General features: G+C 38.6%; 1 protein-coding gene across 1 annotated transcript in view; it reads left to right on the forward strand.

The window, feature by feature from the left end:
* Nucleotides 1-12316, forward strand: part of LOC140156627 (arylsulfatase J-like) — a 34812-nt gene extending 22496 nt beyond the window's left edge. The window contains exons 4-7 of the mRNA XM_072179561.1: nt 4532-4742; nt 6453-6702; nt 9299-9435; nt 11706-12316. Of these exons, the coding sequence (XP_072035662.1) occupies nt 4532-4742; nt 6453-6702; nt 9299-9435; nt 11706-11995 (888 nt within the window). The 3' untranslated portion in view covers nt 11996-12316. The remainder of the gene's footprint in view (nt 1-4531; nt 4743-6452; nt 6703-9298; nt 9436-11705) is intronic.
* The last annotated feature ends 1003 nt before the right edge of the window (nt 12317-13319 follow it).

The raw sequence follows: 13319 nt of genomic DNA on the forward strand, positions 1-13319 counted from the left end.
GACGATGATTAATACACGTCGGGCTGCTGCAAGAGCGCCACCAATTAAATAACCTAAAGGAAAAAAAACACATTTGTGGCAACAATGAGCCTTGCATTGAAAGTCATATTTAAAATGTGTTGAGTACCACCCCAAAGTTTCCCTATATACACCCCCTACTACCCACCTCACACACCTCTGCACCCACCCCACGCCCGATAGGCCTATACATAATATTACATACCGGTATAATATTTATATAGCACGTTATAGCTATACATTTAAAAAAGTATAGTGACAAATAGGCCTACATGTCAAATTAAAAACAAACCCGAACACAAGCCTGAAGGGTGTAATGAAAATGCCAACCCGAGATGGGGGGGGACAGAAAAATAAAATCCCCTATAATAACACACTCATTTTACGTAGGTTTGGACAGTACAACGTGCGTCTCTTAATACGGACTAACCTAGGTAAACAAACAAACAGACAAAATGGTCGACATAATCATGGAAACCATATTTGCCATTGCAGGCTATCACCATGATCACGGAAGCAAATATCCAAAATTCACTTTAATTTACCAAAGCACCCAAATGGGAGATTTGGGCTACAAAATCGCCCGTCGAGTAATCCTGCTTTCAATGCAGAAGAGACCTGGATTAGATCAATGGAATTCATACTGCAGTTACTGTCCGTTTTCCTATACACAATACACAGTGCTCTTTCCCATTGACGCGTGACCCCTACAAATAGCCCTACGTTAAAAGTATGGGGATATGACTAGTTAACGTCGCTGTGTGAAAAATAACCGGCCAATATTAAAAGTACTCTTCTAAAGTTCTAGAAAATATAGTTTTTTAACATGTCCTAAATTTTAGCTAATTTAGATGTTTGGAAATATTCGTACTTTGGTGTTTTAGTTAATGTTATAGGTAATAGTACATTGCCTAGTTAACGTCGCTGTGTGAAAAATAACCGGCCAATATTAAAAGTACTCTTCTAAAATTCTAGACAATATAGTTTTGTAACATGTCCTAAATTTTTAGCTAATTTAGGTGTTTGGAGAGGGTCGTACTTTTGTGTTTTAGGAAGGACATGTAAACGACAGATAACACCAAAAATATGAAGAAATTATTTCCAAACAGTGTTAAGTCAACAATCATTATGTTGCTCATTTTCAAGAATGCATGTTTACAAAAAGCAAGCCATTGTCTCATTTCGTGAACAAAGGTACACATACCATTGTTTCCTTTCGTGTCCTTTATAATCGGTTACATAACTGAAGCTATGAATACCAGCTTTATTGCGATATCGCACATGAAAACAGACACTTGTGCACAACCAGAGAAGATCCGATTTAATCAGTTGAGCTGTTTCAATGAGTGTTATCTTGGTTTAATAGCTTTTAATGGGGTTAAGTCCTGCAAAGGTCGAGATGAATTCTACTGTAGACATGACTGCATCATGTATGGTACCAATGCACGCTAAGTGCGCGAAAAACTTTGCCATATTGAAGCTAAACTGGTAAAATATGGTGCAAAAGTGGAATAAATTCGCGCGAAGCGCGCAAGAAGGGGCACTTTGGGGGCTAAAATGGCCAAATATGATGTTAATTTGGTCAGAAACCCACATACAGATGTCAACATGGGGGGGGGGGGGTGATTGTATAGGACATCCCCCAGCAAAATATTGGCATCCCCAGGATCTACGCCTATGCATGGATTCATTTTTACTCTCAGTCATATCAAAATTGATCTTTTTTCGGTGAAATCCCATACCCTTTGCGAGTACACCTGAGAACTCGTCATTTGACGTCACGCCGACTTGCAATGCGCAGTAACGATGTTCGATAAACGATGTGCGCATCGGCGAGGAGCGGCGTGACGCAGAATGACGAGTTCTTAGGTGTACTCGCAAAGGCTTATGGGATTTACCGAAAAGGTCAATTAATGCAGTTTACTTCCGTCTTTCCTTCAATACTTATTGTGTCCTCCATCACGGTGACTGCTGTAATGCAACGTTGCATGCTTCTGACGTGGTGTCTTATTTCTTCTTGGTCAATGCTGTTCCACTTTATCAAAAGGATGCGGAGCAAACACTCAAGGGTTGGGTCGTGCTTAATGAATTTGTTAGCCATCTTCTTCAGGGTGTCCCATTCTCCATTGGGGGTTCAAGTCTGCTTTTCATCGATTAATCAACCATGCCACAAACATAATGGTTTAAATTTGGATGAAAATGGCGCGCACAATAAAGCATGTACCGCACCCAGTAATCTATGCAGAATCATTTGGAGACTTCTGAAACTTTTGAAATCCGACCCTTTACCATTAAAAAACTTTTTCAACAAATGAGGTGTCCAAATTCATTTAGAGGTTTATGCATATATTTTCATGACTAAACGGTTGTTTATGCCGAGGGGCCGCTCATACCAGAACATTTTGTGATTCCTATTTCATCAGAATAATAACAAATAATTACAAGTAGCATTATTAAAAAACACGATTTTCCTTCATTTTCCCTACCCGGTGATCGCACATTCGAGTTAATAATGACATTCTCACATCACTTGACAATGGCCAAATCACAGCTTTGATTCTTCTCGATTTAAGTGCTGCATTTGACACTGTTGACCACAATATTCTTCTTTCCGTCTTCACTATTATCTTGGCATTCAAGATCTTGCCCTGGACTGGTGTAAATCATACCTTACAAATAGGCGCAATATGTTCGCATTGGCAATGCTACTTCTCATTCTACCATTCTTGATTATTCTGTGCCTCAAGGCTCTGTACTTGGACCTCAGTGGTTTACCATTTACACCTACCCTGTACGGAATATCATTCTTCGCCATCAATTGAATTATCATGTTTATGCGGACGACACGCAACTTTATTTATCATTTGAATCTTCTCAACATAGTGCTAATTCTGCAATTGCTTCTCTTGAAATTTGTATCAGTGAAATCCGTAATTGGATGAAATCAAACTTCTTGAAATTAAATGATGATAAAACAGAATTTCTTCTGTTTGGATCCCACCAACAGCTCTCTAAAATCAACATTGAAAATGTTTGCATCGGTGACTCTGCAATTGCCTTATCTTCCAAAGCACGCAATTTAGGTGCATTTTTTTGACACTCACATGACCATGCAACCTCATATCTCTAATGTCATTCGTTGTTCAGCGCTTCAACTACGTAACATCAGCCGGATCCGCAAATACCTAAGTCGCGATGCTACTGAACAAATTATTCACTCATTCATCTCTTCTCGTTTGGATAACAACAATGCACTTCTTTATGGATTACCAGCAAACCAACTCTATCGCCTTCAGAAAATTCAAAACACTGCCGCTCGAATTCTTACTTTCACCAGAAAATATTGCCATATCACGCCAATCCTAAAGGAACTGCATTGGCTTCCTGTCACACAAAGAATTGTTTTTAAACTTATGTTGATTGTATATAAATGTATTAATAATATTGCTCCGTTATATTTATCTGAACTCCTTTTACATTATGTTCCCACCCGTACGCTTCGATCTGGAAATATGCAACTTCTTCAAGAAAGAAAATCCAACCGCACATGGGGTGACAGATCATTTGCAATCGCAGCTCCACGTCTATGGAATGAACTGCCTATTTATATCAGAACTGCTAAAAATGTAACTGTGTTTAAAAAGTTGTTAAAAACTCATCTTATGTCAGAGACATTCTGTAATTCTTAAGTTATGCTTCTTAATTTAGTTCCAGTTTTCTTTGTCTTGTTAGTTTTTGTTTGTTTGTTTTGTTTTAGTGCCTTGAGCGCTCTTAATTGAGTGGATATGTGCCTTGTCGCTATTATTATTATTATTATTATTAAACGCTGTTTATGCCCGGCTTTCGACCAATCATAGCGTGTATGTATGAACGGTATATATTCAGTGATTTATTAAAGCCTTAATGTACGAGCTTTTTAAATTTTTAGATTTTTCTTTTTTTCTTCCAAAATGATAATATGCAATCATTATGAAAGTTCCCAATACATTTGGACGCGAAGAACATTAAGAATTTGCAAAGAAGAAACATCATAAACTACACCTCTTTCACTCGAAACATCTCGCACTATTTGGATTAGGACAGCGAGTGCGGCCTCAGAGTTAGTCTCCTACGCGGCCAGTTTGAGTTACGCTCCCTCCACATGTGGAGGAGCGTAACCAAACATGTTTTGTAGGAGACTACGGTTTGCGATCGTGGCCGACATAAAATCATAATCTAAAAAATTATGATTTTATGTCGGACCAACAGAAAATCATCCCGTTTTACTACAAATAGGGCGAATTTGACAGTTTGCTCATAGATTTAAGTTAGAACATGTGTAAGTATTACAAATATGCCAAAAAATCGGGTTTGAAAAAATAAAGGTAAATTCTGAAAAAGATCGTACATTAAGGCTTTAATTGGAACAATACTCTTTGGTTTTAAATCATGGTGACGTTTTCAACTGTTACGATACTTCTTTGAGTAGTGTAGTTAATTTTAAATATTTCTGTTTGTTGGTTTTATTTTGTAGCCTTTATTCCTGTACCTGTCATATATGGCTATACATGATCCAATACAAGTACCAGAACGCTACAAAGAGCCCTATAAAGACATAATAGCTAATGAACAACGACTAACCCTAGCAGGTATGATAAACAGCGTGGATGAAGGTGTAGGCAATTTGACGGAGACACTGAAAGAATCCGGTCTTTATGATAATACCATTATCATCTTTTCTACTGGTAAGCCTTTGAAATTGTAAATCTTGACTTGCAAGTTGTATGCCTACCCCAGGAAAATGTAACTGAAGGAATTAAAATGTTTTCTCAAAATCACTTTCCATGGACTTGGGTGGCTTTTGTATTCATTAGGACAAGTGGAGCATGTTAAGAATATGTACACAATTAATGGTCACTTTGAACTTTGAGGGCTCATGATGCATCCTAATATTGACCCATACCCGGTACCTGATTTTATGCATTTTTGACGGCCATTTTGAAATTTTAAGATCAAGGCGACCATTTGGATTTTTTAAAGTTCTTCAGTTGAATTTGTCATGTCAGAAAACATAACTACAATTTTAACCTTTTTTTTTCTTTGAACAAGTTCATTTGGATTGTTAAATTTCACTGTTGACATATTTCTTTTTGTACAAATCCAATAAAAATGAAGATGTTAAACTCACATTTTAGTGACGTTTCACCACTACACTAGTGGTTTCATCAGACTGGCAACTCATCACATCTGACTACTTCCTTTTATAGTCACTGAGGAAGTGGACAGACAGAAAGAGGAGTCCAATATCCGCGAAGCGTTATCTGGCTGCGGTTATCCAGATTGGTCAATTAAAAAGTCAAACAAAATAAAAAAAAAAAAAAAACAAAGTCTAACTCAAAGAATAACGATGACAGTGAAAAGTCGAAAGGCATGGTGGTAGTTCCCTATGTAGAGGGACTATCTGGAGCGAGTTTCAAGAGTTTTCAAAAAACATGGTTTTTCTACTGCTATGAAACCCCACCGTACCATCCGCAGTATGCTTGTTCACCCGAAGGACAAACTCCTCCCGCAACAAAAAGCAGAGGCGATCTATGAAATCCCTGCGGGGACTGTGCTGGCACTTACATCGGAGAAACTGGCCGTCCTTTCGGCGTTCGCCTCAAAGAACACCAAAAAGAGGTGGAGAAATTTGAAACTAAGCCCTACACACGAGCCAGCCGCAAGTCATCAATTACAGACATTCACAAGTCAGCTATCACCGATCACGTTGCCTCGACAAACCATTCCATCAATTGGGAGGACTCAAAAGTCATCCATAGAGAAGCTGACAAGACCACCAGATGGTTGAAAGAAGCCATCTGGATTCGCCGAAAAGGAAAAAGACACTCTAAACAAGGACGAGGGGCCTACTCACTCAACAACTTCTTTGACCAACTCATCACGCCCTCTATAGCGGTTCCTGTTGCCTATAAAAGGAAGCAGTCAGGTGTGATGAGTTGCCAATCTGATGAAACCACTATAGCGTAGTGGTGAAACGTCACTAAAATGTGAGTTTAACATCTTCATTTTTATTGGATTTGTACAAAAAGAAATATGTCAACAGTACAATTTTAACCGTTTTAGTAAAAATGCACCTGGCCAGAAGTGCGTTGACCTTTGTCACGTTTCTGACCATAACTCCGTAACCATAAAGGTTGCACATATGACAAACTATATGACCAGGGGAGTACTTTGGTATACTTTTAAAAAGAATTGGGATCATGTATAATTTTGAACCCTGTTTGACCTTAATTGGCCCCTACCATAATGCCTGACACTTTGAAGAGGGCAGCCCAAGCCAAATTTGTTCAGTACCTTTCAGACATGCCAAAAACACTTTCAAACCTTTGTTCTAAGACTTGGTCACGAATTATTAGCATTCTTCGTCTACTTATAAATTAACCATTTTCTTTCAGATAACGGTGGATCTGTTCAATATTCTGGAAATAATTGGCCTTTCCAAGAAAACAAAAACACTCTTTATGAGGGAGGTGTCCGTGGAGTTGGATTTATTCATAGTCCGTTATTACCTGATCCAATCAAAGGTACCACTAGCCATGCGTGGATCCACGTCACTGATTGGTTCCCAACCATCCTTTCGGGCCTAGCTGGAAGAGACACCATGACAAAAGCGATAGATGGAATTGATGTTTGGAAAGCAATTATGTAAGGAAACGGTTAAAGCATGTTCTTGTTAGAGTTGAATGGCTTATATCCTTTGCCATGAGAAATGTCAGTGACCGTGGTGGTTAAGGGATCTGGAATGAGCGTTTTGAGCGTTTCGATAGTATTTTTTGTGGGACATGAGAGCACATCAGACATATCGAATGACAACTCTAGTAGAAAACAATACACATAATTTCACTCGCGATTTCGAGTGAGCCTCACTCGCTCAAAAGTGGCGCAAATCCTCACTCTTTCTTGGAGTGAACTGTCAGCCAATCAGAAGCGCCGAAAATCGGCCGATGTTTGTTGAACTTGTGTAACAAAATGGCGAACAGTGTGTGAATGAATGGCGAAAAGAAAGCGGATTTGATGAAGAAATAGACAGCATACTCAATAGTGATTACATTTATGTGTAGGTCATAACTCGTAGCAAGTATACACTTGGTCTGGAGACAACGGCGGCAGTAAGCTTAAGTCATATGTGAGCAGTTTGTTACCGGCCCAGTGCCGGTTTACATGTACGCATATGTAAGCTTATGTAGGTTACGCCGCATCACGCTTCTCCAGACTGTGACCGTAAACATGGTATTTGCCAAGTGTTATGTCCTACACCTAAGTGTACTCACCATTGAACAGTTTGACTATTAGCTTCACTAAATCCATAGTTTTTCATCATTCATCCCACACTGAAGTTCGACACATTGTGTATGTGCTTAAGCTTTAGACCAGTTCAATATTCCTAGACCGGGCCCTACCCTAACCTGGGGCCTAGCCTCACAACAATTTAAAGCACATAGTAGCTGTTATGAACTGCTGTGATATTCTTGTATATAAAATAGGCCTAAATGAATAAATAAATAAATGCTCTTTTCTGATTCACTCTTTTCCGGAGTGAATTTTTTCACTCTTTCTTGAGAGTGAGCTTCACTCTAAAAGAGTTGTCACTCAGATGGCTCTTTGAAAGAGTGAGATTTCACTCTTTTTGAGTGATTTTTCACTCTTTCACATTTAGAGAGTAACTTATTTTGGATAATTCGGGTATGCTAAATTCAAAAATGTTGTCTGCCAAGCTATATTCGAACCTCGCAATCCTTAAAAAAGACCCCGAAAACCCCTACATGATCATACAGGGGGTACAAATTAAACATGCTCCAAATTCCCCCAAAAACATGTCAAATTATTCGTCTGGGCCTAAGGACCACAAAAATGTAACGGACATATATTTACAAAGTTATGAGGCTCAACAGGTTAAAGGTCCATTTGCATGTTGTACAGGGGTGGAAAATTAAAGATGCTCCGATTTTCGTAAAAATGGATGCAAACTGTTCCTCAAGTTCACGGGATTCAGGAAAAGAATACTTTCTACTATCGCGATATGAAGTTCAGAAGATAGATGATAAATAAGTACAAATGTCATAGAATCCCGTGGAATCCTACATATCTTTTAACTCGTTGCTGTGTAACATACTAACTAGACATCGCAGCCCAGTGCAAACTAAACTTTTTCTGAAACCTCTAAGCTAGGTGAACAACTTGCCTCAACCTTTACGAAAATCGGAAAACTTTGACTTTTTACCCATAACTTTAACATTTTGTGCCCCATAACTTCTTAACTATAGGTCTTACGCACACAAACTTTACATTTCTGGGGCCCGTGGGGCCAGACGAATAATTTGACATGTTTGAAAGTGTTATTGGAATAAAAGTATTTTGGAGGTCTTATTGAAGGTCATGGTCTCAAAATGCTGCTTGGCAGACAACAGATTCGAGTTCAGCATACCCAAATTAACAAAAATTAGCTGGATGCCAACTTTTACGTAAATTTGCCGGTAGGAACGCGATTTTACCCAAATAGAACCAGTCTATCAGACCATGGGCAAGCTCCATGCAGCAATCTAGGAGATATTTTTAACCACAAACCTGTCAGCAATCTCTAAATTTTCATGGATTATCATTTCTATTCTACCTTTGCTCATGTTGTATTCTGGTCATATTTGGATAGTCCTGTCCTTTGTGAAGTTGTGACGCTCCTCTTTTCTCTTTAGATAGATTAGAATCGATCTACAACTTCGGTTCTCACACTATGACCCACAACATGCTCATCTATCAGGGCACAGTTCTTTAACCCCAATAAAGGTGTACATTCATTGAATGACCTTTGAAAATTTGGGTACGGAAACTCATACTCTGCAACTTGAGGTCAAATTTTGCACTGTGATTGTTTAATTGAGGTTATTGAACTATGCAATTGGGATGAGGTCATCGTGGTCCATAGTGTCAGTTCGCTAGTGTCACCTAACGGGAGCTTGCGTCACATGCCGATGTTAGTATAAAAAAAAGGTTATGTGCTATACGCTCTAACCCCCTCATTTTTTAATTGTATTTTCGTTTCTTTCTTCAGAATGTAAAAACAAAAATCAAATATTTTAAAAGCTACGCGTGCGCCGTGGACAAACCTTGGTTTTTTTTCTTGACCTCATGTTAACAACATTATTTCACAAGTGTCACAGCAGAATTCAAATCTTTACCAATCTATCAGACCATTGATCCATTTATTGCTAATTAAATGTAATTAATAATCATTTATTTCACACAGCTCCAACAGCACCTCTCCTAGGAAGGAGCTTCTTCACAGCATTGATCCTATTTCATGGCCCAAACTCACAGGAACAGCAGCTCTACAGATGGGAGATTGGAAATTACTACTGGGAAATATATGTCTCCTTCGTGACGGTCAGTATTAAAAACTCTCATCATTTAACCCACATTTCTCTTGGATATCTTAAATTCTGAATCTATGATTGGTTGCAATTATTGATTAAAAATCGGTCTTTTGTTATTTCAAATCGGCATAATTACAAAATACCCTGCACCAGTGTAGTCTTTGTAAAAATTCCTTTTTTTTTCGTTGGGGAATTCAACTGTTGAATAATAACTCAACAGTTTAGTAATAATTACTGAAAGTGGTGTTCGTCGTTTTACAAAGAAAAATGGTGTACTAACATACACTGCAAGTGATAAGACCAAAACGACCTAATAAAGGACGCACCATTTTACTTCCAGGGGGAGGGGCTGGAAGTTGTAGTCGTGGCAAGGGACATTTTGTTTTTGCCAGCAAAACGGTGATTGTTTTAGACTAAACCATGTGTTTTTATAATTCGCATGCATTTTTGAACACAGTTAGGTTAGTCAATTTTGTTCAGAAGCTTCCACCCCCGGAAATCGAACGTGCGTCCCTAAGGGTAAAGTGTCACACTTTGGTACTAGTTTGGGTGTTTGCCCCCCCCCCGCCCCGCAATTGAATGGAGCTTCATATTTATCAACACTGCCGGTACTCACTTTTTATGTCAACAAATACCTTATAACACTTATCCTTTACTTTTAAAATAATACCAAGGGGATGACACTAAATTCACGGTTATTCTTTTAGCAACGCAAACTAGTATGTCGAATCGACCAAGTGAGGCACAAGCTATCGATCGGTTATGAATGATTCACAATTAACTCTTGCTCGGCCCTTGTATTGAGGTAACAACATAAAGGTGTTAGTGTCATAGTGCAGTTATGCTGCACAGCAAACATGATTCGACCTTTGCAGTACTTTTACCTGGTTAACAGGAAATTACTCCAGCAAAATCAATTGATAAAGTCTAGTCCATCCTCCACATTGAATGGTTGGCTGCACTTATGCCCAAATATATCACTTGCCAATCAATAATCACCCACTTGAAATCCCGTGACTCTCCACTGACCAAAGTTAATGGACAGATTTGGGAGTTGTTTTTGCTTTTATCTGTCATTTACATATCAGGGAGGTACGACCGTTTGCAGATGCTCCACCTACTCAGTTTTTAGCCTACATGTAATGTACACATTATTCTTGATTGTCAGCAAGTACAAAAAATATCCGTCAAGTGGTTTAGTTTTAATGCCCTTCGGAAGAGAGCGGTTACAAAATGAGTGATAGTCACTAAAAGTTGCATTCGATTTACACAGGGAATTTTGCAGGCCTTGCCGTGCCCTTCCTTACTAAAACACAAAAGTGCGAATATTTCCAAACATCTAAATTAGCTACAATTTAGGACATGTTACAAAACTATATTTTCTAGAATTTCAGAGAGTACAAAAAATATTGGCTGGTTAGTATTCACACAGTGACGTTAACTAGGCAATGCCTTATACCTCTAACATACAGTTTGTAGAGGTCACACGTCAATGGTGAGAGCACTGTGTATTGTGTATAGGAAAATGAACAGTAACTGCAGTATGTACCGAATCTTACCTGTTGAAGAGAGTAAAACGCCCTCAAACAAGGTCACAGAATACCGGAAAAGGGTCAACTAATATATATGATTCCATCAGGCAATAGTGATTTGTTTTTCAAAGAAACTACTAATTTGAAATGCGAGTGACTTTTTTGTAATAGTACTGTCGAAATTAGGACTTGCTGTCAAGAATACGAATGAACATGATGAAAGGCGTGACAGGTACCAGATATGAAATACAAGTAGTATTTGAAGTCACAGAAATCTTTGACACCAAACCTGACCTTCCATCATGGCGCCATATTCGTCTGTATGCTCGTATTCGTGTCCTTGAAAAAATCCATTTTAGGAACCGTTCATAAACACTTGTTAGGGGGGCTGATGCAAAATGGGGCCCTTAAAAGTTTTGACCCTCCTAAGGGGGGCTGAAAAATGACCACAAATTTTTCTTTTGCTTTTTGATGGGGTTGACCCATAATTTTCATGTCAAAAAGGGGGGGGGGCCTGAAATGTTTGGGATCTGAAAAGGGGGGGGGGGGGCCGAAAATTTTTCGCGCTAATTTTTTTTTGCATCATGCCCCCCTAACAAGTGTTTGTGAACGGTCCCTTACCATAAAAGAATATTGGCCGCCTTATAGCGATATCAAAATCAGCCCTGCACAGATCTTCCATGACCTGCTGGAAATGATGGTGTACCACTAATTGCTCTGCTCTCAAATGTTGTTTTCGTATTAACAGGTAGTGCAGGGAGGATAAATCTCGCCAATTGCGCCTGGTATCCACCTAAGGAATCCAATTTAACTTTCATAAGCCCTGAAGAGCCACGAGATAAGAAAATATGGTTATTTAACATAGCCAGAGATCCACTGGAAAAACATGACTTGGCCACCAGACGCCCTGGCATTGTGAAAAGGATGATGGGACGGTTACGGGCATACAATGAAACGGCAGTGCCACCATGGTTTCCACCCAGAGATCCTAATAGTAACCCCAAATACAATGGTGGGGTGTGGGGTCCCTGGGAATGACTATATCACCACCACAATATGATAAAAATGTGAGTTAGTGAATTACAAAAGGAATCTTGGGAAATACCCGTTTGGCCTATAAAATAACTGCATTGGGAACTGACTATTCATGTTGATCAGTTAGTTGAATTGAATTCTACTTCTACTTTTACGCACTGACTTGTTCATGCTTTAATAATTCGTTAGAAGTAGCGTGCAAAACAGGACGATCCGGTTTACACACTAATGACACTCTGAACGCTGGTCACAGCTTCTTTTGTTATGGATAGTCGCGCAAAAAGTCGATCGATACATGTTGAAATCAGCATAATTCAGAAATACACCTTTTGCTTTGAAATTAATTTTCTCGGTCAAATATAAAGCAATGGTTTTTTCCTTCAGTAATGTCAGGTGTTTTTTTTTAAATCCTGGTGTTAAAATTAGGCATGAAATTGTGTCTTTTACTGTAAGAGTTTTGATTTTTTATAGACCTTAATTTCGCCCGCGAGCTTTTTGCGGAATTCATGTTTTAGCGTTTCAAACTATTATAATTCGCTAAAGAAAGATATTTCCCACCTCTGTAAGGCAGATCGTGTGGGTCTATATATTATAGTTTTGTCAGAATATCCGTTTTGATTTCACCTTTTTCCACTTGCGACTCCACAAATGTCCAACCAGTGCTTCATTTCTAATAACCAGCAGAAATAATCGATATTTCTATTGTCAGTGATTGTGGCTTGCAAAATCATCCATCCATGGGTACATTCGCGAGTTGATTTTGACAAAATTGGTAGTCGGAATTGAAAAAGGGTGCAATCAATACCGAAATTCTGACAAAACTATGACATATAGCCTATTATGATGTGCTTTAGAAAGTTGGGAAATATCTTTCGTCAGCGAATTATGTTACTTTGAAAAGCAAAAACGTTAACCCCAAAAAAACCTCGCGGGGCTAAATGAAGCCTGTGAAAATCGAAAATCTTAAACATGAAGCCTAAATTTCACACCTAAGTTTAACATCAGGGTTTGAAAAAAATATACAGCCAAGCATTATAGTTTTCTTCTGACATTTACCAAAGAAATGAAAATTATTGATTTTCATTTGACCGAGAAAATCAATTATTGCGTGAAAAGGTGTAACTAAAAATTTTGCTTATTTCAACACCGAATTCGTTCGTTTCAAGCTCCTAATTAAGTGACTGATTGGGTCTTGTTGAACAATAGGCATCGACTGACTAGCGTTCAGCCTGTTTAGGTGCAAGTTTGGCAACACATTTTGGGCTATTAAGACAAATGTGGCATCAAAATTTGCAAAACGAAAGTGGGTTTCCTTTAGTTATTTAAT

This window comes from Amphiura filiformis, chromosome 7 (assembly GCF_039555335.1).
Source record: "Amphiura filiformis chromosome 7, Afil_fr2py, whole genome shotgun sequence".
Lineage (NCBI taxonomy): Eukaryota > Metazoa > Echinodermata > Ophiuroidea > Amphilepidida > Amphiuridae > Amphiura > Amphiura filiformis.